Genomic DNA, 23,159 nt, shown 5'->3' with positions numbered 1-23,159 from the left:
TTTCATAAAATATTTAATCAAAAAGCTAGCTCAGGTTTGTTCAAATTCATATAAGGAGATCACTTTCCTATTCTTCTACCGATGTAGGACATTTTAAAACTTCCCGCACGCCCAAACTTTAAATGGAACGTGAACACTTTTAAATGAGAGCCCAATAAAATTTCTTAACATTTTTCTGCACGTCCAGATCTCAAATGGTGCGTCTACACTTCTTAATGAGAGTTTTATACCGGTGAACAACAACTTGAGAGTAAATATATGAGTCTAACTCAACTCAAAAATTAGCTCATTAAAAAAACATATCCAAATTTTTATAAGAAGATTAATTTTTTATCTCTTTATCGATGTGAAATTTCTTACCATAAAATGTCATAATTATGTGATTTCTTTTCCATCACTTTTTTTCTCAGAAGTTCTGTCAAACTGCAGATATTCACGTGAATAACCCCTGGGTGGGTTCAATCATCCCAAATTCCCAATACAAATTCTTACTCTTTTCACCAAAAATACCTTTAAATTATATAAAATGATCTAAAAAGTACTTTTCATTCTTTTATTAATAAAAGATTTAAGTTTAAGAATTTTGGATTCTAAATAAAGAAAGTTATTTAAAATTTAAAATTGGGATGACCCTGTAATCGTCATGCTACTCTTACCTGGAATTTGGAGTATACAAAAAGCTTAATTTCTATCACAATTTTAAATTAATATATCATATAGTTATAATTAGGTTTTATTATAATAAAAAAATAGTTTTTAGCGGTAATAGATAGACGCATTACCAAAGAATGCTAAAGTTTGTATCTGTATTAGTTAAGTATCATTAGATTCAAATTTGTTAAAGGCTTTAGGAACGTATAAAAAGTGATAATTATCACTAAAAATACATATTTAGCAACAAAAAAACTTTTGTTATTAATTAATTACCGCTAAAAGTTATTCTAAGTGAAAAAAAAATCTTCCTTAAAGTCAAATTAGTATAAATTTGGTGTAAACAAAATTGCTGTCTCCATGTAATTAGTACTACTATTTTCCATTATTAATTAATATCCTATATATTGTAGGTAGGGTTTAAGAATCAGATTCTCCAACCACTTTTTTATCCACTTCTGTTTGGTTTTATTAATTTGAAAAGCTTTTGAAAACAATGATGGTTTCATTGAAAAGGTATTAAAAGCTAATTCTTGAAAACGTCTTGTCCTATGAGAACCCCAAGTAATTCTATACAAACCTAAAAGAATCCTATGTTTGCCCAATTAATTATATTATATTTTTCTCAAAATCTAATACATAGAGGCCGATTCAGGATCGAATAAGCTTATTCCAATTCTTTTTGAGGAAAAATTATATTGGTTATATACACATAGTTAAAATATTTTTATGTATATATATAACAGATGTTCAACCTCTTATTGGAAATTCTGATTCCGCCGTTGGATACGTGTGTTCGTCTCTTTGATTAGATATTTTCAGCAAGCTTCAAAATTATCTCTGTAAATTTTTTTAATTTTCTATATGAGATCTGGTATTTCTTTTACATTATTAATAATTCACTGCAGCTTACATACTCTTATATGCAGATGACTAGATTAAAGAAAAACTCACAATGATTTGATTCATATATACAATGCTAAATGTATACTCTATTATCTAGCTAGTATAATGGCACCATATATCACTTGTTTATTACGTTTTTTTTTCTCTATAATATCTCATTAATTTATATTAATTAAAAATGTTTAGCTGATACTCCACTAAACTTATGAAAATTTATATTAAAATAGAAATATATACAAGGTATTTTTCATTGTATATGAATACGAATTCAAGAATAAGGTATTTATTGGTTGTATAAGATATAATAATCATAAGGATATATAAAATGCAGATATTAGATAGTCCTTGAATTGTTGATCCCACGATTTATACTATAGTGACATAACTTATTCTATAATAATTAATTTCGAAATAACTTGTTCCCGACCTTTTATTGATCTCTCACGAAATAATATATTAAGGTTTCGATATTCAGCAAGAAAGAGATAAAACAATTTGCTCCATTTGTCTCCAATTATTGTAAAAACATTGTCTTCGATATTGGAATATGTTGGATATTTAGGTGACAACAAGAATGGAACATGTCTCGTGTTCCTAATTGTTTGGCATTATTTTCTGTTTTCTAATGATAACTCTGATAATGTATGTATTACTTTCTCCTTCCATTTTTATTTATAATATTCTGTTTTTCAAAAGTCAATTCAATAATTTTTTAAAGTTAAATTAGAAAACATCAATTTCATATGTTAAACAAAAAATTTAGATATTAAAAAATTATACGAAAAATACTTTAAATTAGATTTTTTTTTATATCAATATACATAATAAAATGTTAATCACAATTCTTATAATTTGACTTTTAAAAAGAAAACATGACAATTAAAATGAATCGATGAATATTTTCTCCCTTTTCGAAGTGGAAGTGGCTTTTCAAACACTAGTACTCCATTCGTCCACTTTTATTTGTCATGTTGTACTTTTCGAAAGTCAATTTGATTAATTTTCAAAGTTAAATTAGATTATATTAATTCGATATTTAAACAAAAAAATTAGATATTCAAAAACTATATGAAAATTACTATAAATTGCAATTTTTTGCCTACTAATATGATTAAATTGTATTTTAAAATATTCCTCAAAATTCTTATAGTTTGACTCTAAAAATAGAAACCATAACAAATAATAATAATTGGAGGGAGTAAAAGAACCAACAATCCCTTGCCAAAAGGAGGATAATTAGAAGATATTGTCGTACCATGGATAACATAAGCGCGCACGCTATTCATTCCAATCCTTTCGTCAGAAAATTATATATGTTATATATAGAAAATTTTATATGTTATGAATGAATAAGGTTAAAATTTAAATTTATTGTAATATAATAAATATTGATGGCTTCAATTATTTTTGTTTATTTCTTTATGTTTCGAATTTCTTTTGAAAAATAATTTAATTCCGTCAATGTTGATTTTCACTTATTTGTTAAAAATATTTTATAAGTATTGCTAAGGCATAATACATAAATATAACCCTTAACTCAACGTCAGTCGGCAGTTATGACCTTAACTTTGGATGTGCACAAGTAGATACTTAAACTTGTATAAAATTGAACAAGTAGACACACATGTCCTACATGACATGATACACGTCGGACGCCACGTAGGACACAAAATTTTCATGTAGGCTGTCATATAGGATGAATTTGTATTAATTTGTTCAATTTTATACAAGTTTAACTGTCTACTTGTGCACATCTAAAGTTAAGGATCATAGTTGCCAACTGACACCAAGTTAAGGGTCATATTTATGTATTATGTCTATTGTTAATAGTGTTGTTAAATTCATACTGACGAGCTATATATGTTTCCGATAAATAAAGTATCTCATTTTTACTAGAAGTAAAGTAACTTATTCGTACATTTTTTTAGAAAATGCAAGTTAGGCTATATATGTGTACCTTTGTATTTATCGTAATTCATTTTTTTACCCTCCATAAGAGCTCCCAAACCTTTTGCTTCCTTGGTGACTCGAACTCTCTCAACCTTTGGGTTGGAAGTGAAGGACGCTTACCATCCAAGCAACTTTTTCTTGTCTATTGTCATGTCTCATTTATTTCACTTATTAAAAAGGATACTTCGGTGTACTAAGCTCCTGCTATGCTTGTGGTTTGAAGAAAGAATATAAGGGTCTATTGTATGCAACATTATGCTAAGACTCTTTTCACTATGTTATTTAAGTTATATGAGTCTTAGTTTGTGCTCCCGAATGGATTAAGAGCCGCCCTACAACAAAACATAATACTGAAGACCCACACAAACGATGAATGTCAAAAGTACAGCATCCATAATAAAATGTCATATTAGAATGGAAAGATAGTTGCCTGAATTTAAAGAGCATAGTTTAACTGTAAAGCTTATAAGTCAACCTGTAAACTGCAGCGACATGGTTTGACTATATTACATCTGATTCCAAGTCCCAGGGCACAGGGGCAGAGAAAGTTCTCCTGCAAGTAGAAAAACAGATGTTCCTGTGATTCATACATTTGGAGATGACAGTGTTTATCCCAGAAAGCTTGTAAGTCATTGGACGATCAAGCTCACCACTAGAACTTGTATATCTTGGTTGATTGCTCAGTTTCCCGAGTTGTGCTAACAGTAGCAGAAGCGTCGAATTGGATGGTTGAATGAGTTGGACTGAAGTTCGTCTGATCATTATACAGGCAGGGCTTAAGCACATGCTTTGCTCCAGCTGTTAATTTAATGGGCCCAGATCCCAGAGTACATTCAAATTTGAGAGTATCTTCATCTTTGAAAGATCCAAGGCGTGCCTCTGTTGTTCCACTTTGGCCACTCTCAATACTGTTTGACATGCCTTTAACTGAACCTGATTCAATTCCTTTTCTGCAGCTGTATTGACCTTCAAAATTAGAGTAGCTTTTTAATGGTGCTGAAACAACATAAGGATCTTCCCGAAACAAAAAGTTAGGGATCTCCGCCACATTTGTACGATTGTCTGATGTAGATAATGGCCTCTTTTTGCTCTTTCTGCTGTCACCAAGATCTCTAAGACAAGGAGTAGATATGATTTTGGTCACGTCACCATTTCTTTTATATGAGCCAGTGTTTACCCTGGAACCTATTTGGAGTGGCATAGGGGCATTGTTAGCTAAAGATGGTAGAGAGACTGGATTCTCCAATGCATGTTGAGGGCGCTGAGTGAAAGAACAGAAGCGCTCTGATGCAAGATATAGTGAAGGGTCAGTTTGACGGCTATCCCCAGTAATGCTGCTGCAGTAATGATGTTTCCTGTCAGATGAAGAATATAATTCATGAAAATCCATTAGTAGTTTCTTTTGTTTTGCATCTGAAAACCATGGGGTGCTTTCTGTAGAGAACTGAGACCACGATGATCGGAAGTTCCTTCCGGAATCTGGACGCGAGTAAGGAAAATTGATGGCACAGCTTGAGCTGTTCAGATCAAGAGAGCTCGAGCCCCCATTCTGGCTGGAGTAATGATGCATTAATGTTGGTACAGGTCCATATGGGCTGATTGTGAAAGATTTATATCCACCTGGAAAAGGCTCCTCAAAATTTGCTTTCTGATTATAAAGGGTGAAAGGGCTTTGTTTGATTGCACCTAAACAATTTTGCTGCACCGAATCAATTTGGTGACTGAAGTGAGGAGGACAAACTTGAGGCCTTGGAATGGCCTGATTGATTTGGATACTAGGAGAGCAAGCAACCATGCCTTTCATTGTTCCCAGCACAGGATGCACGGTGAGATTTTGTTGATCATGATTTGTAACCACTGAATTGTAGTTGTAAGTCTCTGCTGAAAATTTCTCAGCAATGATCTGCTTATCTGTCCAAATCCTTTTATCCTGTGGTGCATGAAAATCTCTTCTATCAACCGTAAACTCTTTTCCCATCAGACGCATTTTCGATGGAGTAACAACCAGTGAGACATCATCAGAATTCCCACATTGCTTACTCCAGCTCGTTTCAAGTTGCTTGGCCTGATTGTTTTGTTTGCTTCTATGGTTGGACATATTACTGACACTGCAATCTAACTCAAAAGGAGTAAAAGATTCCTTATTTTTCTTTAGCGGATCCAACTCAACATTTGTTCTTCCAGCGTCATACTCATAGATACCTAACCTTGAAGGTACTGGAAAAGTAGGGCTCCATTCCATTGAATCATCTGCAGAGGACCTTTTTAGCTGGTCTGTGGATGGTACTCGTTTATCCCAACCTCTAGCATCAGAGAGATTGTCCATGTTTGAGTGTGAAACGTTGTTTACTGCTAATCCTCCGGAAGATCCCACAATTCTCCTTGAGCTTGGCAGCTGAGTCAACTTCCCTTTACTGTTTGAGTTCAGATCGATTAACTCCCCTTGAGAGTTGAGGGGCAAACGAACATAGTCCTTTTCAATTCCCTTCTCTCCATGCATGGATTCTCTTTGCTTCCACTCAGGGAAAGAACATATTTTGCACATTAATTCCTGATGGCGGATTTGAGGGAGTGGCTGATATTGCATGAAATGACCACTGCAATTTCCCTCGATGGATTCTGGCAGCATAACCGGCTTCCTGTTCACATTTTCGTAAGCTGATGAATGTTGAGGATATGCCTTCACAGAATGCACAGAGCAAACTCCAGCAACTTCAGGAGGAGAACCTCTTAACTTGTCATGTGATCTCTCACTAGCACCACAAGCATTAATAAGACTTCCAACTATTTGGTCATTCTTTTGGTGGTTATACATCTGTTGAGACCCAGGATTGCAGAAATACTGTGAACTGTGTGATGCTACTCCAGAACCTCTTCCGAATAATTTTAAATTGTCATTTCCCTCAGAGACTTGATTGAAAACATCACTGCATTCAGATGAATTATCTTTAGTACCGATATTGTGCCTAAGTAAACTAGGAGCATCAGCGGTACTTTGCACGACGGACCTCTTTGGGGATCCTGGTTGAACAGTAACCTCACTTTCTGTAGTTCTCAAAATATGTTTATTTGTTCCTTTCTCTTCCACAAGGGATAGAACCTCTCCTCTCTCTGTGGCATCGTCTTATACAATGAAAGTAGCAAACAGGTCAGATTATAGACTGCAAAAATATCTGAAAAAACTGATAACATATAGAAGAAATGCTTTACTATTGTGCCAAAGAATTTTTTTCTTACCTGAGATAACATTTTTGTGGCCTTGTTGATTGCTGCAAAAATTTGCATCATTAGGACCAGATAAAATCTTGTCTGACGAGTTCTCCACTGGAAATTGTTTAGGCCTTTTCTTGAGGTTGCTACAAACTGGATTCATCATCTTTTGATCATCCGCTAACAACTCGGAATCCGTAAGACCTTTGGGCTTCTTTTCTGAAACTATATGTTTCCGTTGTGGTTTCTTCGCGTAGGTAGGACTATTATCTTCCATGTCCTCACACTTCTTTCTATGCTGTGAACAACTTGGTTTTGAAAATGAATTGGGCACTTTGAGCTTGTCAAATCTCTCCTGCAAGCAAAATGAGTCAACCATATACCGCAAAATACAGCCACCATTTCATTTTCAAATCTGAAAACATTAGTTTGGAGTAATAATTAGCTGCTTCCCTACCCAAAAATGAAGTAGTAATATATAATCAAGTGACATTAAGCAGAATGTCTTGGACAAAGATTTGCTGCAACTAGAAAGGTGGAATTCAATTGATATCCTTTTAGTGACTTGTCACACGTTTAGAAATTCCCCGAAAGAGAAAACAACAACAAAAACAAATAGCTGAAAGCACAAAAATTAAACACATAAGAAGATGACAAAAGAAAAAAAAAAGAGAGAACGTTAAAGAACACAGTTATATATGATCTCATAGATGCATGCAATTCTTGCTCCTTTAAGAATGGAAAGGCATCTCAATTCACCAATTTTCCCTGTGAACACTACATTATCACTCTCACAACTCCGTAAAAGATGTAACTGAGTGATGCATTCTAATTAACCTGTACATATATAAAGATTAAGAAAAACAAGAAGTATATGTGTTTAGGCATCTGGAATGCAAATCTCAATTTTGGCCTATAATTGTATTGCAAAATTTATACTTTGATTCCAAGGAAACATAAACATCAAGAAGAATAATTTTGGAATTTCCTAGTTCTTAAATTACATTTTATCTGATAGATTCCAGTACATTTTATGTGAATTGAAAGGCTGATATGTTTCTTCTCAAATATCTACAACTAATCACTGAGGAAACCCATCTAGTTTTTTTTATATTGATGCATTGTTTATGCAACAAATTAAAGTACAAATAGTTCTTCAATTCTTACTTTACTTGGACGCAAAAAAAGTAAACCCTCAATACCCGTGCTAGCATTATGCTGGGACATGATTCACTTAGTATGTCAACCAACCACGTTGGTAGTCATGGAAAAGGGCGTAAATTGTCCCTTCTTCTCTTATTAAATCAAATGCACAAAACAAATGTTGATCAAATCCCTTTTCTGTGAACAGTGGTCTTTAGGTATCTGATTGTGTGGCGTAATTCAGGCTTACAATAGTAACTAATCCAACAACTTAGATGAAACCGCGTCACTTCTATCATAAAATATGGGATTCTGATCAATACTAAACGCTTCATGAGATGACAAGCACCTGTAATGTAACATCTCAGAATTCTGAAGAAACAGCATAATAGCTGTTGATGATCCACAATAAGCTAACAAACTCATTAAGAAAACGTTTCTTCTATCTTTCACACAAAAACATAAATAGTTACAAGCCCCAGCTCGATCTGTGGATGTATATTTACCCGGCTTTTTCGACAGTAATTTCAAGCAGCGAGGGGTAAATGGACTAGTTTTACCAGAACAGTTCATCGTTCAAAAGGTGCTGAAAAACAAATCAGATTTTCACCATCCCAAATCTAAGTAACTGTACTAAAACCCCGTTATTTTATGCACAAAATTGTACATCGAAATCTCAATTCATCAAGCACAGGATATATTTCACGTCACAATTTACAAAACTAGCACAAAAAATATTATATGAAATACACATTTAACTGATACTTTCATAAAATCGTACCTTCTTCCGGATTAGTAGATCCAGGCAGCTACTATTCACATTCTTCTTTTGCTTAAACCTCCTATCCTTCTTCATCGTTTTCTTCACCTCCTTCAACTTGCTCGCAATCGTTTTCTTCTTCTTCATAGCGCTTCTCCTCTTGCTTCTACGAATTCTAATTGCATTAACATTCCGATCAGAAAATTCCTTTTTCCCTTCATTAACAACAGCACAATTATCATCGTTTTCTTCATCCTCATCCTCATCATCATCGTAATAATCATCATCACCGTCGATTCTCTCCACTTGCGGCGCCACAGCGAAAATGTCAACAATAGACCTCTTCTTCTGAACCCTTGTTTTTCCCTTAACACACTTAACTTTCCTACCTGTTCCAATTCTCCTAACTGGTACAACATCATCAGAGTCCTCCGATTCCAGTACATCTAACCACCAGCTGAACTTCTTCACTGTAATTGGAGGTAACATAGCTTTCACATGATCTTCCTTCGTTGATTCATCGAACGGCCAGCATTTCACCACGTCCACACTCCTCACCTTCGCAACATACTCCCTAATTTTTATACCACAAATAAATACAACTATACAAACAAAGAAGCAAAAGTACCATATCACTATTTAAGCTTTCAAAAAAACACTAAAATCTCACTCACCTGATGGAGAAACCATCTATCGACACCGCCGGCATCTTTTCCTCAACCTGCAAACAACAGAAATCATTCACAAACATATAAAAATCAACAATTACGAAAAAAAAAAAGTTTTAGAGAGAGAAAACTAGCTTGTACGATAATTACGAACAGTACCTTTAACTAAACAGAAAAAAGCAAATACACAAAAATGAATTACAAACAGTACGAAGTAGGTAAAGCAAAATGATATCTCCTCTAAAACTCCATGGAAATCGAAGATGAAGATGATGAAGAGATTATTTTTGTTGTTTTTGAGTCCTGTAAGGGATTTGGTTTGTGGGTTTTTTTTAGAGAGAGAAAGTAGGGGAAAAAAGATAAGAGAGAGTAAGAGAAATAAGGTGAAGAAAGTACTTTATGCGTGTTTTCTATTATTTCCCGCTCGAAAAGTGTGAGAAGTAGGGTAGGGGAGGGGAGGGGAGGGGAGGGGGTGGGGTAGGTGTCAATTTATCCTATTTTCAGCTCTGCCTATTCTTTTAAGTGTGATAACGACAGATGAGTGCTCAACCGAGTATATAAAAGTAAGTTAAGTAACTATATTTAATAACGATGGTAATGAAATGGTAAGTGTTTATTTATTTATTATTGAGAATTGTTTTTGTTAAAAAATATTTTATCTTTAATTCTGAGACTTTTTGGGCAAATTAAGATTTAATGAGATCTTAATGTAAATACTAAACATTAAATAAGGAACTTTCCTTTAATTTATCTATTGTTTTTATCATTTTTTGTTTTTGTTATCATATATTTATAGGAAAAATGATACATATACCTTTATACTATTGTAAATACTCTGCGTCATATTTTACATTAGTGTCTTTGCTATTTAAAAGTTAGAGCATATATAATTTTTATACTAACAAAAATACACGTGACATAATCTTGTCAACGTATAAGTTGTGTCACGTGTTCCTATTTAGTCTTCCGTCAGAGTGAAGGGCATATATGCTCTAGTTTTTGGACAACAAAGACATCAATGTCTCAAAAGTATAACCGAAGATATGCGCGTACCATTTACGATAGCTTAGGAATCCTTTTCCTGTTTTTATTGTGCTCTTTTTTAAAATATATTTTTTTTATTTTATTTTTATTTTTTATATAGGTTAATTTCAATTAGGGTATTAATTAAAAATAGTTTTTATTCACAAAATAAAAAGAAAAGTACTATGTACATAGTAAAAATAAAGTTAAAATTTGAAGTGTACAGATTTAAATCGATAATTTAAGCATGTTATATAGCTTGTCAAGACAAATATGAAATTTACTATATACTGAACTGTCACTAAGACTAGTAATTTCTTCACATTTCGATTTTAAAGTTGCATTAAATATATTTTTGTGATTGTTTATTAATAATATTCGTATTATTTTGATAATTAATTTAATCAGTTTCTTTTTTTGTTATTTTATTTTTTTTCATTTGGTTTGCGTAAGTGTAATACAGAAGGACAACTCATACGTATACTCGAAATATTGAGGGAATTCAGCAACAAAGATTCTTATGTATAAAATAAAAGAGAGGGGAAAACCACGCGCGCTTTGCAATTGTCTGCTTCACGCATTCCACTTACAAATTTATCCAAACAAAAATGAGTATAGTTTAGTCTTTTTGACTCAACTGGTACAAAGGATGATTATTCACACGATAGATTTGGAAACAATTTTTGTAAATATGTATATATATTGATTTTGATATTATTTACTAATTGATTGTTTATGCAATATGTATAAGTTATAACTAATACATATACTAACTATATATACATCGTATTTAGTATTCACTGATGTATAACTAAGAGAATATTTGAATTGATTTAAAAATCAGTAAGTTAATTTGATTATTGAAGTCAAACATAAAAAGTAACTTGAAATAAGTTAAAAATGAATTAAAATAATTAAAAAGGTTTTTGGTAAGATTAATAAATGTTTTAAAATAAGTCAAAAATTAAAAGTAGGTCTCCCACTACTTTTTATTTTTTGATTTAAAAATTATTTCAGTTTTGACCTTTTATTTTTGACATTAAAACTATTTTTTTCTTAAGTCAATCTAAAGAGAGTCTGAACGGTCGTTTGGCCATAGATTTCTCAAATAATATTTCGGGAAAAAATTGACAAATAGTATTTGTTCATACAATTTGTCATAATTTTTCAAATTTTCAAATAATAATTTTTTCTAGTACTTGGCAAATCTCATTATTTGAGATTTTTTGAAAATTGAAATTTTACACAAAACTTTTATCTTTTACAAAAACACTTTTTATAGTAGTTGTTTGCATTGTATTACATAATTTTTCACGTGAACATCAAAATAGTGATAAAATATTAAATTAATATGAAAGTAATGATGAACGATCGGCTCAAGGTTACAAAGTCATATGTTTGGCTACTTCATGATGTATAAAATGATACTTGTTGCACTCACTCCAAACTACTACATTGCTCTACTGTTATGGACACTACTTGTTATTTATTGCAACAAAGATTAAATTGACTTAAAATACAAATTTATGATTGATTTTAATAGTTTTTAAAATTTATGGATACAAATTATATTTTTCTACAAAAATAAAAATATATTTCCCAAATATTATGGCTAAACACATTATTCATTGATAGCAAACTTAAAATAGACATGTTTTTAATATATCAAATTAAATTAAATAAACAGTAATTTAAATATTTTTAATATATCTTATTCAATATTATTTTCATACATCTTATTCAATCTTGTTGAACTGTGCATCCGTAGATAACTGATGCTGTGGAACAGCTAAAACATTACTATGTTTGGTCCAAACAATCAATAATAATTAGCCTAATATTTAGCTAGTTCTTAATATATAATATAGATTGTGAAAATTAGTAGTCATAATTTGAGTAGGAGTTTTATCTCTTACACTTCACACAACTATCTATATCATTATAAGGAGGATCCCCTTTGAAGATATAAAAAGAGTACGATATATAGAAGGTTAGTCTTTTCTAACATAATTCATAACACGAAAAGTCTTTTAATTTATGAGATAGAATTGTTCGCACATGAAAGAGTTTTTAAGAAAATGGTCAAAAAATCCCTTAATTATAGTCGGATTTTTCAACTATGCACTCATATTTTACGGGGTCTTATCACCCCCTGAATTTTATAAAACTGAAACTATTACCTTCCTGAAAAGTCACAACCACATCTATATTGATTTGTGAATTTCACGTGTACGACACATGAAATTTTAATTAATTTTTTTTTTCAATTTTCTTATAATTCTTTCTCTTTTCCTACACTCTTTCAGTTTCTTCAAAACCTAAAGCAATTTCTTTCTCAATTCCTTCAAATTTCTAAAGTAACTTCACCATTACTTTGAACACCAAAGTCCATCAAAATTGGATTATGAGGAACAAGAGAGAGATGAGAGGAGGTGTGGGAGAGTTTTTGCTGGTGTTTTGAGTTTTGCCGGAGGGGACAACAATGGTGGTGTTTCACCGGAGGCAGCAGTGGTGTTTCGACGGCGCCAGCAGTGGCGTTTCGTCAGAGGCAGTGAAAATGGTGGTGTTTCGTCAGAGGCAGCCACAATGATGACGTTTCGTTGAAGGAAGTAACAATGGTAGCTTTTCACTGGTAACAATGGAGAGAAAAAAACTAAAAAAAGTGAGGGGAGCGAAATAGAGAGGAAGAACAAGTGCAAATTCTTTCCGGAAAAATGAGGAAGAAACTTGTAATTGGTTGCTTGAGATTTGAGATTGATAATTAAAGGATCTATAAAATAAAAAAAAATCTCATTTGAGAGTTCAATTGGGTTTGATGTAATCTAAATTGATTTTTTTTTCCAAATATGATCCATTTTTAGGTGATATAAATAGATCTCATTTTACTTTTAATTGATTTGAATGGTTTATAAAAATTTCTTACATGAGATTTTAAAAGCTTGTGTGAAATCAACCATGGTGAATCCGGTGAAGATGGTAGTGGCAATGATGATTTAAAAATGATGAATGATGGAGGAATTTGATCTTTATTGCTATGGAGAAGAAGCCAATAAATAAATTTAAAAAAACACATATTCTTAAAAATAGATATTAAAAATAAAGTTTTAATATTAAATTTTTATGCTCACTCTCTCAAAGAGAGTGAGATATACTCACTTTGATAGCTATGCGTTCAGGGAGGTAATAATTTCAATTTTATAAAATTCAGGAATAATAAAATCCCTGTAAAATATGAATATGTAATTGAAAATCCGACTATAAATTGAGGGGCTTTTGATCATTTTCTTAAAAATTCTTTAAAATAGGTCTTATTAATGGAAAGAAAATGCTTGAGCCTACCTATTTTGATAGGACCCCATTAAAAAACGAGAGTTATTGAGAGATTTCATATTGCCAAAACGAAAGACAGCTATTAACTTTAATTTGTTCTAGGAAGGATATAGCTGCACTTTCTCTCTTTCAACTTCCACTAATAAGGATCAGGCAAACTGTTTATAGTCAATTCCTTTGGTGAATATATTCATGATTATATTGAAAACTAGCTAGCTAATAATTAATACTCCAGTATTATTGATTGTTTGTACCAATAAAATTATAGAATATATATATATATATTTAAAAGGAAGATGCATGGACATATGTATATGTCTGATTTGTGGCACTTTAATATATTTTAGCGTTATTTATGAAGTATGATTTACTCGTCTACTAAAATTATATATAAACGGTATAAGCTATGATTTCTCAAATTGTTTTATATTATGAGTATTTAGGGATATCTTATACAAATATTTAAACCAGTTAATTTGGTAGTATACAAATTAATATATATTGGGAAATTTTCTCAGATAGTCATTATAAAAATTTTAAGAGAAATGGTCAAATGTCTCCCCAGTTTATATTCATATTCTCAACTACACACTTATATTTTATAGATGTTCTATTACCTCTTTAAACTATTTTAAAGCGAAATAAATGCACCTATTTAAGTACTGACATGACAAAAAGAGTGTGTTTTCTATTTTAAATGCATGTGAGAGACAAAGAACATATCAAAAAATTATTTCAAAAATATTTTATCTTTTTATTAAATATCATTTTTCAACTTTGCCTTTAAGTTTATTTTCTTTACTTTTTTCATTTTTTTTCCTCCTCTCTCTCATCATTCAACATCCTCCTTATCTATACATCTCCATCACCATTGTTGAACCACTATGGCAGCTCCATCTCCTCACCCATACATCTCATCAAATACTTTTTCATAATTTATTTCACTAATTACTCACAATCATTAACCATCAAATATCACCAAATAATCATTAAAACAATTATTTATGTAGTAAAAAGATAATTAAAGTCATTATTTTTCTTGCTGCAAAATTTATCAACCTTCAATTTTTTTTTGTCTCTATTAACGTCTGATGAAGAGTCTAAACTATACAATAAAAATTTCACGAAGTTGAACAATAACAATAATTAATTCTAGCAACAACAACAATTAGTTCTACTCAATTCGATAATTCAGTAATTTCTTCAAGGGTGGAAAGCATAAATTCCCCACTAATTAAAAAAAGAATTAAAAGGGTATTCATACTCAATTATAATACAGGGAAAAGAAATTGAAGAGCGGAGAAGATGAAGAAGAAAAAGAAATATAAAAACGTTTTTTTCAAAAAAAATATGTGTGATATTTGACAAGTGGTGCGTGGTGCACACTACGAAAAAAGAACGTGGTTGTTTAGTTTTAGGGTTGTTTATATTCGGCTTTAAAATAGCTTAAGGGGTAATAGTACTCCCGTGAAGTATAGGTGTGTAGTTAAAAATACGGTTATAGATTGGAGGGTTATTTGATCATTTTCTCTAAATTTAACTATGCTCCATAGCTATAGTTATTATATTAGCTACAGTTTAAACTGACTCGTTTGTTTAGCTTAGTTATTTTTGTATAAATTCAAAATAACAAGTTTATACTATTATAAAAAAACGTGTGAATCATACAAAATTAAAAAGTTAAACCTGCGTAATTACATATAAAAATAGGTTACAAATTATAATTAAGATAAATTATAGCTATATTAACTTATTATTAGTGAAAATATTTCCTTATATACGTAATTTTTCGTATCTTATTATATAAAGTGATGAAATCTTTGACTATAATTCTGTTGAGGGTTTCACAAACAAGCCTACCCTACTCGTTCTCAACTCTTTGTCCTTTTATTTAAGAAGATCTGCCATAAAATGATGTTATGTTTGAATATATTTTCCTTTATAAATTCTTATTTTATCGTCACATATATACGTACTATAGTTAGATCAAACATTTGCCTATTAAATATTCCCACTTTCTTTGTTTTATAAGTAGCTTTCAATCTACCGAATAATCAAATAAACTAAAGATTTCGTATGTAATCATCCATATGAGTTGTGATACAGCTATAAGAGTAGCTATAAGAGTGCTTAACTCTTAATTTAAATTAATGAATTCGAGCTTTGAATATTAAAATTTTTTATTAAGAGTATCACCCTTAAATGAGTTAATTTATAACAAATAATTCAAATTAAATCAAAATTTTAATTTACGTATCGAACATTAAACGAAAGTAGATTATGTAATCGTTGTTATTAGAGATAGAAAATAGGTTGTTGCATCAATCATTGTATGTTTTTTACACTCTTTGTCCATTTTTACAAAAAATATACTCTATATATTATGATGACAGAAATCGCGATTGAAATTAATGATAAGGTGATTGATTCACAAAGTAGAATCGTATGATATTGTATCTTAAATAAGGTCTAAAAATTATTTTTTTTTAAAGAAGATAAATAATCAAGTAATTTTGAATAAGTTTGAAGAAGATGACGAGGGTTAAATATATGAAGTTCTGAAAAAATTTGAGGTTGATAACTTCATTTTTTTTTTACTTGACCATTTTTCTTTGTAATTTCATTGTAGTATATAGGGAAAATGCACAAGTAGCCCCTCAACATATGCTCGAAATCTCAGAGACACACTTATACTAAACTAAGGTCCTATTATCCCCCTGAACTTATTTTATAAGTAATTTTCTACCCCTTTTTAGCCTACGTGGCACTAGCTTGGAAAAAAAAATCAACCATCATTGGACCCACAAGACAGTGCCACGTAGACTAAAAAGGGGTAAAAAATTATTAATAAAATAAGTTCAGGGGGGTAATAGGACCTTAGTATAGTATAAGTGTGTCTCTGAAATTTCGGGTATAAGTTGAGGGGGTACTTGGCATTATCCCTAGTATATATAAACTCTATGATGATTTTAAAATATTTTGTTCTTATCTTCGATTAATAGTGTTTGCACATTTTTTGTTGTTCTTTTTGGGCAGAAAATTTGACTAGAATAATATATTTTCTATATTATTTCACCTTTTGAAATATTTTTATGTTTTCAACTTTAATATTTTTTAATTAAAAAAAATAAAAAAATATATATATATATAAATTTTAATTTTTGAATCAAATTCTGATCATTTAGCGCTTCCGTTTAATTAATAGATATTCATTATTTCATTATTGTTAATAAAGTAAATATCCAGCCCCATTTTTCTTTTAATTATATTTTTTTTTATTATTATTTTTTTGAATTTCTTCTTTTTTTCACTATGTCCATCTTTAAAAATAAAAACAGACGCGTGATGAAACAAGAGAATACGTAAGAGAGTAGAGATTGTGGAAAGTGGTGCTCCTACGTGTGTGTACAAAATAATTTGGGAGTTGGGGGGAAAGTAATGAGTATGACCACTCGGCCTAGTTGTAGTTGTGGGGTGTATACCCGGATAAAATTATTTTTTTCTTAATTAAATATTTTAAATTTAAATTTTATATTTATAAAATTCTTTGATAAAGAATATCGGATGAGGCTCTATTCAACTCAAATCTAAAATACATAATTATAATTCAATACAAATATTAACTATCAAAATATATATTAAAAGATATTTAGATTTATATAAAATTTAACATATAAACATATTTTTTCCTATATAAAATTTTATATATTAATTTTATATCTTACGTATATTACGTCACGTAAAACACGCTTTATGTACCACATCTGTCAAGATTGATGGGCATAAATGCAAATTTCATTAACTCAGAGGAGCTTATGTTGTAGGACCCACACTGATGGATAAATAAATAGCATTAGACAAAAGGGTTTTTATTAGAATTATTGAGTTATTTAGCCTAACCTAAAGTAGGAACAAGTCACTGTATGTGTTCTTGAATTGTGTTTCAATTTTTTTTTATTTTTTACATATAGTAAATATAAAATTTATATTTTTACGCTATAGTAAAGTTTGTATAATTGTGTTCCATATCAAATATATATATGTATAATTCGCTACATATATTGAAACGAATTGTATAAAACAAAATGTATAAAACGAGAAAGAGAAAGAGACTTGGGCAGAAAATTGTATAAATCGAAGTGTATAAAATGAAGTATATAAAATGAATTGTATAATTATAAGTAAATAGGACGATTATATACAATTAAATTTGTATAAAACAAGAAAGGAAGAAAGGCAAAAGAAACTTGGACAAGCAATATACAATTAAATCGAATTGTATAGAACGAGAAAGAGAGAAATTATATACAATTTGAATTTGTGTAAAACGAGAAAGAGAGAAAGACAAAAGAGACTTGGCCAGGAAAGTACTTTTATTGTAGAATTATAAGTGTATAAGACGGAGATATATGTATTTGCATGTGTATTTACAATTTTTTCTCGTTTTATGCAATTAGAAACATAATTTGTACAATTCTATTGTATAAAGCGAGAAGGCGAGCAAAGTAAGCGAGCGATATTGTATAAAGCGAGAAGGCGAGCAAAGTAAGCGAGCGAGAGAGGGAGAGTGGCGAGCGAGAATTATCCCTTCTTCTTTTTTTTTTATACCTTTTATATGAATTGTGTACCTAATCTCTTATTTATACGTGATTAAAATTAAATTAATTTAAAGTTATAAGTTTTGTTGGGATACCTATTTGAATTTCATAAGTTTTTTTTTTCTTTTATATTTTATATGAAAACTATTAAAATTTCTTTAATTATTCCGTAATTTTATCGAAATTTATAAATAATAAGATATACAAGAAACTTAAGGCGTCGAATGGATAAATAGTATATCATTGTATTTCTTTTATAAATAAATGTTTGTGATCACAAACTTTTAAATATGCATAATTTTATAAAAATTTACTAGTTGACAATAAATACAGAATTAACTAACTTATCAAACAAAACTACTTTTAAAAAATTAATATCGCGATGTGCATCACAAATCCTTTTTTTTTTGTTGGAATAATTAATATTGATTTGAAATTATAATCCTCACTCATATGTTGAAAGACCACTAATTAAGTGTTTCAAATTTTTTTAATTGAGTTGGTAGTTCTTCATTTTTACATAGTTTTTTTCTATATATATAAAAAAAAGAAATAGAGAAAGAGAAATGAATAAGGAATTACAAATGGAGAATCGAACCTTAGCTTAATTATGTGTCTATGTTACTACTTAACCTCTCTACTCCACCTTTTCTATCACATATGCATATTAATTACTTCTATCTCTACAATTTTACTTGTTCAATATTGACTTCATATACAATATTGACTTCATATAACTTTTTTAGAATAATAATTATATTATATTATTCTTTAATATAATATTCGATGTAAAAAAGCTTCAATTTTATTTGTTTCAATATTGACTTGATATAACTTTTTTGAAATTTAAATTTTATTATATTATTCTTTAATATAATATATTCAATGTAAAAAAGTTGCTCTAGAGAAAGTGACTACAATAAATCATAGCGATAAATTATGAACTAAGGAGTCATTTGGTGTGATTTATAATTAATAATGACCTCTTTTTTTTTAGTTTGTTTAAAAAAATTAATTTTTTTTTGTAACATTTTAATTTCAGCTTTTCACATGACATGTTTAAGGCCACAAGATCAAAGGACAGTTTTGTACATTTGACCTAACTTTAATTAAGGACTACAAGATTTAAAATTCTTCTTTATATTATTAAACTTCGTGTCAAATTAAATCAAGTCATCCTTTATAAACGTATAAAATGGAGAGAAAAATAATCTAAAATAAAATACACTATTATTTATCCATCATTAATATCATATTTTGATAAAATAAATCATTTCAATATACAAATAAAAATAAACAAAATAAACATCATAATGATAACTAGAAGCTGGTATGTAGCTTAGCTTCCCCATACTGTTGCACGTAAAAAGGGTAGATTGAATTTTGTGAAACAGAAAACGAGACCCCATTGTCTCCCCCTACAATACAAACCCTATTTATTTAGTTGGTGTGAGTGTATATACCTAACTTCTATATATGTCGGATTCAAACTTTGAATATGAAAAAAATTATGTTAGGAATGTTATAGTGTATGGTTCAAATTTAATCGAAGTTTTAGACACCAGATAGCAAATCAAAAATTATGTTAGAAATGTTATAGTGTATGATTCAGATGTAGTCGTAGTTTTAGACACCAAATAGAAAATTGAAAAAAAAATGACTACTTCATGTGTTGTGCTGTGTTTCCAAATGATTCACAACATCTCAACTGATCTCAATTACTACAACATGCAAACTACGTATGTAGGGGAACAAGTCACTAAAACTTTAAGAAAACTCATCATGTTGGGGGGAATTATTTTTACTTTTATGTTTTTATGGTAGAGTATAGGGGTTCAATTAAACATACCTTTTGACTAGCAAGACATATATATATATATATATATATATATATATTTCATGTATGTTCTCTCCGCGCTAAGTTAATCTAAGATTTCTAGAATATGGGTGCACAGTGCACCATAAAGATTGAATTGATCCTTTTATAGTAGAAATACTATGCCTGTTGTTATTAGTATTTCTTTCTTATAGATTTTACACTGCTTTCTTATATATTATGATCCCGTCATTGTTGTCTTTCTTCTTGTACTTGGATTGATGCACTTGAATCGAAAATTTTTCAAAAACAATTTCTCTATCTCCATAAGATAGTGATAAAAGTTGTGTACACTCCATCCTCTTCAAATCTCACTTAGCAAAATTTTGTCAAAATTGTTTTTATTAATAGTTAAAAATTTGATTTCACCCCAATTATATATTATCAGATATTATGGATAATGATCATCGATCGTGCACAAAACTTAAACTTAATAAATTATTATTGTATATGACCCAACCTAATTATGTAAGGCACAGTGAAAGATACAACACGTGGAACTTGGTTTCTCAAGTCTCCACATAAAAACTTTTACTCTGTGCCCAAACTGCCCTATCAGTGAATGTACAGAAACAACTCATTTGAACAATTAATTTTTTGAAATTTTTGAAATTTCTTTTTAATTTTATGACGTAATATTTAGTTTAATTTTTACGTATCTTCATTATTTTTTTATATTAATAATGTATTTTTATCCATCAAAGCTCAGATAAATAAAAGCAAATTGCATAATGTTATTTTTTCTTTGCTGAGATTTGAATCTAAACGACTAAAATCTCAAAATTGAATTAATTTGCCTCTCATTTAATTGATCATCAGGTCATGAATTAAGATAATATAATTTGATAATTTCATACTATTCTTAAAAACAAAGGTATAGAGGTATAGCTTGTGGCTGCTGCTTCTTAATCAAAATTGTTTTCGATTGAGGGATCGTACGCAATATAAATTTAAAATAGTCTGATTTCGATACGATTTTTGAACACCTCGTTATATTTATTGAAATTGTGAATGCGGTGAGTGATTAATTACTCCTAATACTTATTCTAGTGTGTGTTAAACAGTGTTTGAGTAATTTATGTCTTTAAAAATTTTCAGGCTTAGGAAAACTGGTCAAAGGAAAATTAAACCTTGTGCCCTAGCTAGATAATAGTACAAACATACTGTATTTTATTTTATTTTATTTTATTTTAAACCCAAAAAATAAAAAATCACCTTTTGGCGTGGGGGACAGGTAGAAAAAAAAGAAAATTAAAAATAGCAGATTAAATTTGTACTAGTATATAAAACAATTCTCTGCAGGAGTACTTCAATTTGTGTCATGTCTTTTTATAATTAATATTACTAAAAGAGAATAAATAAATTTGTATGATTTATAATATTGCAATTTATTCGGACGATAACTTCATAAATATATAATCTTATTAAATATACTTCGTAGTGTTCACGAAGTATATGCATAACATTTTAATTCGACTTTAATTTGGTCATATCGCATCAAGAAATGAATCAATGTGACATAAATTATGATGAAATAACTAAAATTATCTATTTTTATTAGATATTTTGAGTTTGTATACTTCGAAAATGAAATTTTTTTTGGAAGCATTGAACCCTAAAATAGAGTCTATAATGCATGATTCAAATTTATTTTTGTTTTTTCATTTGATGTCTGGAGTCAATATTGAAGCTCCGATTAAATTTGAATCGCGCTTTTTAGGGTCCATTCGAGGGTGGCGCTCTCAATAAGATTTTCTCCATATCTAGGGCAGAAATCCAAAACATCTTATTAAGGGTGAAACAATTTCACTAATGCACCACTATATGTTGGTGAATCAAATTTAATATATAGGCCGAATAACATTTTTTTTATAAAAAAAGACATAGTAACAATTAGGAAAGTTGTACAAAATAACAAACTATTAATTCAAATTAAATGATATAGCCATAGTTTATTTTAATTGTAAGTCGCAACAAATATCACCTATTTTTGCAATCCGATTCGATATATAATTAGCCATTTTCGGTATACAATAAGTCATTTTATACATTTCGATATAAAATGTATAAAATTCGTTTGTGTTTGTATAATGCGAGAGAAAAAAGTGTATATACAAATATAAATACATATATTTTTATTTTATACACTTATAATTATACAAATACAGATCTTATTATACAAATTGCAATGTATAAATAAATTTATACAAAACTAAACAATTCGTATAAAATTAGATATTTACAGCAAATTATACAAATATAAAGAGTTCCATAACAAATATAAAATTTATTATAAAGCGTAATTATATAAATTATAACTATAACCGATAGATATTGCTCACGAAATAATACTACTTTTGTGATATCAAGAAAAGTAGTTCGTAACCTATGGACATGCAACCACATGTGAGGCAAATGGCTGATTTTGCAAGTAAAAAAATCTCAACACGTTTACCAGAGCTTTAAAATCTACAAACTTTTTTTTTTCTAACTCAAGAAATGTAAAAGTTATATATAATAAAATCTTTTGGAGTATAAATATTCTTACGAATAATTCCACGGTGAAAAGATTATTTGCATCAAAAAGATATACCCTTTACACAGTTATGGTACTTAGGGGTTTGTTTCATACGAAAATGAGATAGATAATGTTATGTTATTATATATGTAGAATAACTTATTTTATTATTATAACATTGTACTAAGAATAAAATTAGCTATGAAATTTATCGGTTAATCTCTAGCTAATATATCGCTAATGATCTCCCAGCCAACCAATCGAATTGTCTTACCGTTCATTGCTGATTTGCTGCTAAACTCGATAATTAATATGAGTTCTTTTCTACTTAATTATGAAATTTTATTTATCGTTAATTTTTTGTTTCCAGTAATATAGTACAATTACTAAAATAAATAATTATAAAACTAGCTTATGATAAAGGCTCAAACCAAATACATAATAAAACCATCTTACATTTTATTTCAAAATTATTACCTTTTATTTCTAATACCAAACCATCTCTAATAGATGATTAGGAATCTTT

At 29.6% G+C, this 23,159-nt stretch overlaps 1 protein-coding gene across 3 annotated transcripts; it reads right to left on the bottom strand.

Annotated features, from left to right (window-relative positions):
- Positions 1 to 3,760: 3,760 nt before the first annotated feature.
- LOC107024152 lies at positions 3,761 to 9,666 on the bottom strand. Of its 3 annotated transcripts, XM_027918684.1 has the most exons (7): positions 9,448 to 9,666; positions 9,295 to 9,341; positions 8,642 to 9,194; positions 6,745 to 7,072; positions 6,516 to 6,630; positions 4,158 to 6,434; positions 3,761 to 4,060 (listed from the first exon to the last, which is right to left on the bottom strand). In XM_027918684.1, exons 2-6 carry the CDS (start codon positions 9,327 to 9,329, stop codon positions 4,160 to 4,162), a joined length of 3,306 nt encoding a protein of 1,101 aa, XP_027774485.1. In that variant the 5' UTR covers positions 9,330 to 9,341; positions 9,448 to 9,666; the 3' UTR covers positions 3,761 to 4,060; positions 4,158 to 4,159. The 3 variants fall into 3 exon arrangements, with proteins under 3 accessions (XP_027774485.1, XP_015080549.1, XP_027774486.1); XM_015225063.2 differs by having other exon boundaries at positions 4,158 to 6,630; XM_027918685.1 differs by having other exon boundaries at positions 4,158 to 6,630; positions 8,642 to 9,178.
- Between the last annotated feature and the right edge of the window lie 13,493 nt (positions 9,667 to 23,159).

This window comes from Solanum pennellii, chromosome 7 (assembly GCF_001406875.1).
Source record: "Solanum pennellii chromosome 7, SPENNV200".
Classification (NCBI taxonomy): Eukaryota; Viridiplantae; Streptophyta; class Magnoliopsida; order Solanales; family Solanaceae; genus Solanum; species Solanum pennellii.
The sequence above is the reverse complement of the archived record's forward strand: the minus strand, read 5'-3'. Positions and strand labels throughout refer to the sequence as shown.